Below are 922 nucleotides of genomic sequence, written 5' to 3' on the forward strand. Positions count from 1 at the left end.
CTTAAATCAACAAAATGCAAGAAGTCTTGGGATGTCCAACGTTTTGTATTAATTCCCCCGTCATTAACACATCCAGATTGATGGGCTATTGAGAATGAATGACTAATTTTGCCTGAACCTTTTTAATATTAGGTTGTTCAAGATACTGTTGATGTTGGAACAGAAACTGCTGCAGCTCTCAAGGCTCAGTACACAACTTGAAAGCATTAAGAATTAAACATCATGGTCATCAAGTTTTACACTTAGATTGTATTAATCTTTGAGATTATACAGCGATATTCAAACTAAGGCATGTTATTTCTATCATATCTAGACTGAACAAATGAGCAGGATCGTTAATGAGCTGGATTCTATCCACTTCTCAATCCAGAAAGCATCTAAACTGGTCAAAGAAATTGGCAGGCAGGTCAGTCTCTGAAACATACACTTCCTCTCACTCATATGATCCATATCACGTTAAATTGTATTTACTAATTTTATTATCCATTGTGAATAGGTTGCTACTGATAAATGCATTATGGCATTGTTGTTTCTTATTGTCATTGGAGTTATAGCCATCATAATCGTGAAGGTAGGATTGTTTTCCTCAACCTCGCTCCAACATTTTGACCACTGAACTAATATGTATTGTGGATCGTGTATAACTGGATGAATATTAAAATCATTTTCTCTAGATTCCAAGTGAAATTCCAGATTGAAAGCTGCCTAGGTTAATTTATCGTTCTTGTTGCACACAGTAGCTATACCTATGCTCAATTGCTGGGTTTTCTTTTCAGATTGTGAATCCAAACAACAAGGACATCCGTGATATCCCGGGATTAGCACCACCTGCAATGAACCGACGGCTACTTTGGACTCCGAATTGAAGAGTTAGAATGGACCACCTGATGACATGTCAGGACTATTTGTAATGTAGAATCAT

At 36.8% G+C, this 922-nt stretch overlaps 1 protein-coding gene across 1 annotated transcript; it reads left to right on the forward strand.

The window, feature by feature from the left end:
- Window positions 1-302: 302 nt before the first annotated feature.
- On the forward strand, window positions 303-922 carry LOC120200553 (novel plant SNARE 11-like). Its single transcript, XM_039201361.1, has 3 exons — window positions 303-406; window positions 497-571; window positions 777-922. The coding sequence occupies exons 1-3, from the start codon at window positions 323-325 to the stop codon at window positions 864-866; spliced, it is 249 nt and encodes an 82-aa protein (XP_039057292.1). The 5' UTR covers window positions 303-322; the 3' UTR covers window positions 867-922.

Source organism: Hibiscus syriacus, unplaced genomic scaffold (assembly GCF_006381635.1).
Source record: "Hibiscus syriacus cultivar Baekdansim isolate YM2019G1 unplaced genomic scaffold, ASM638163v2 tig00006172_pilon, whole genome shotgun sequence".
NCBI classification, from domain to species: domain Eukaryota; kingdom Viridiplantae; phylum Streptophyta; class Magnoliopsida; order Malvales; family Malvaceae; genus Hibiscus; species Hibiscus syriacus.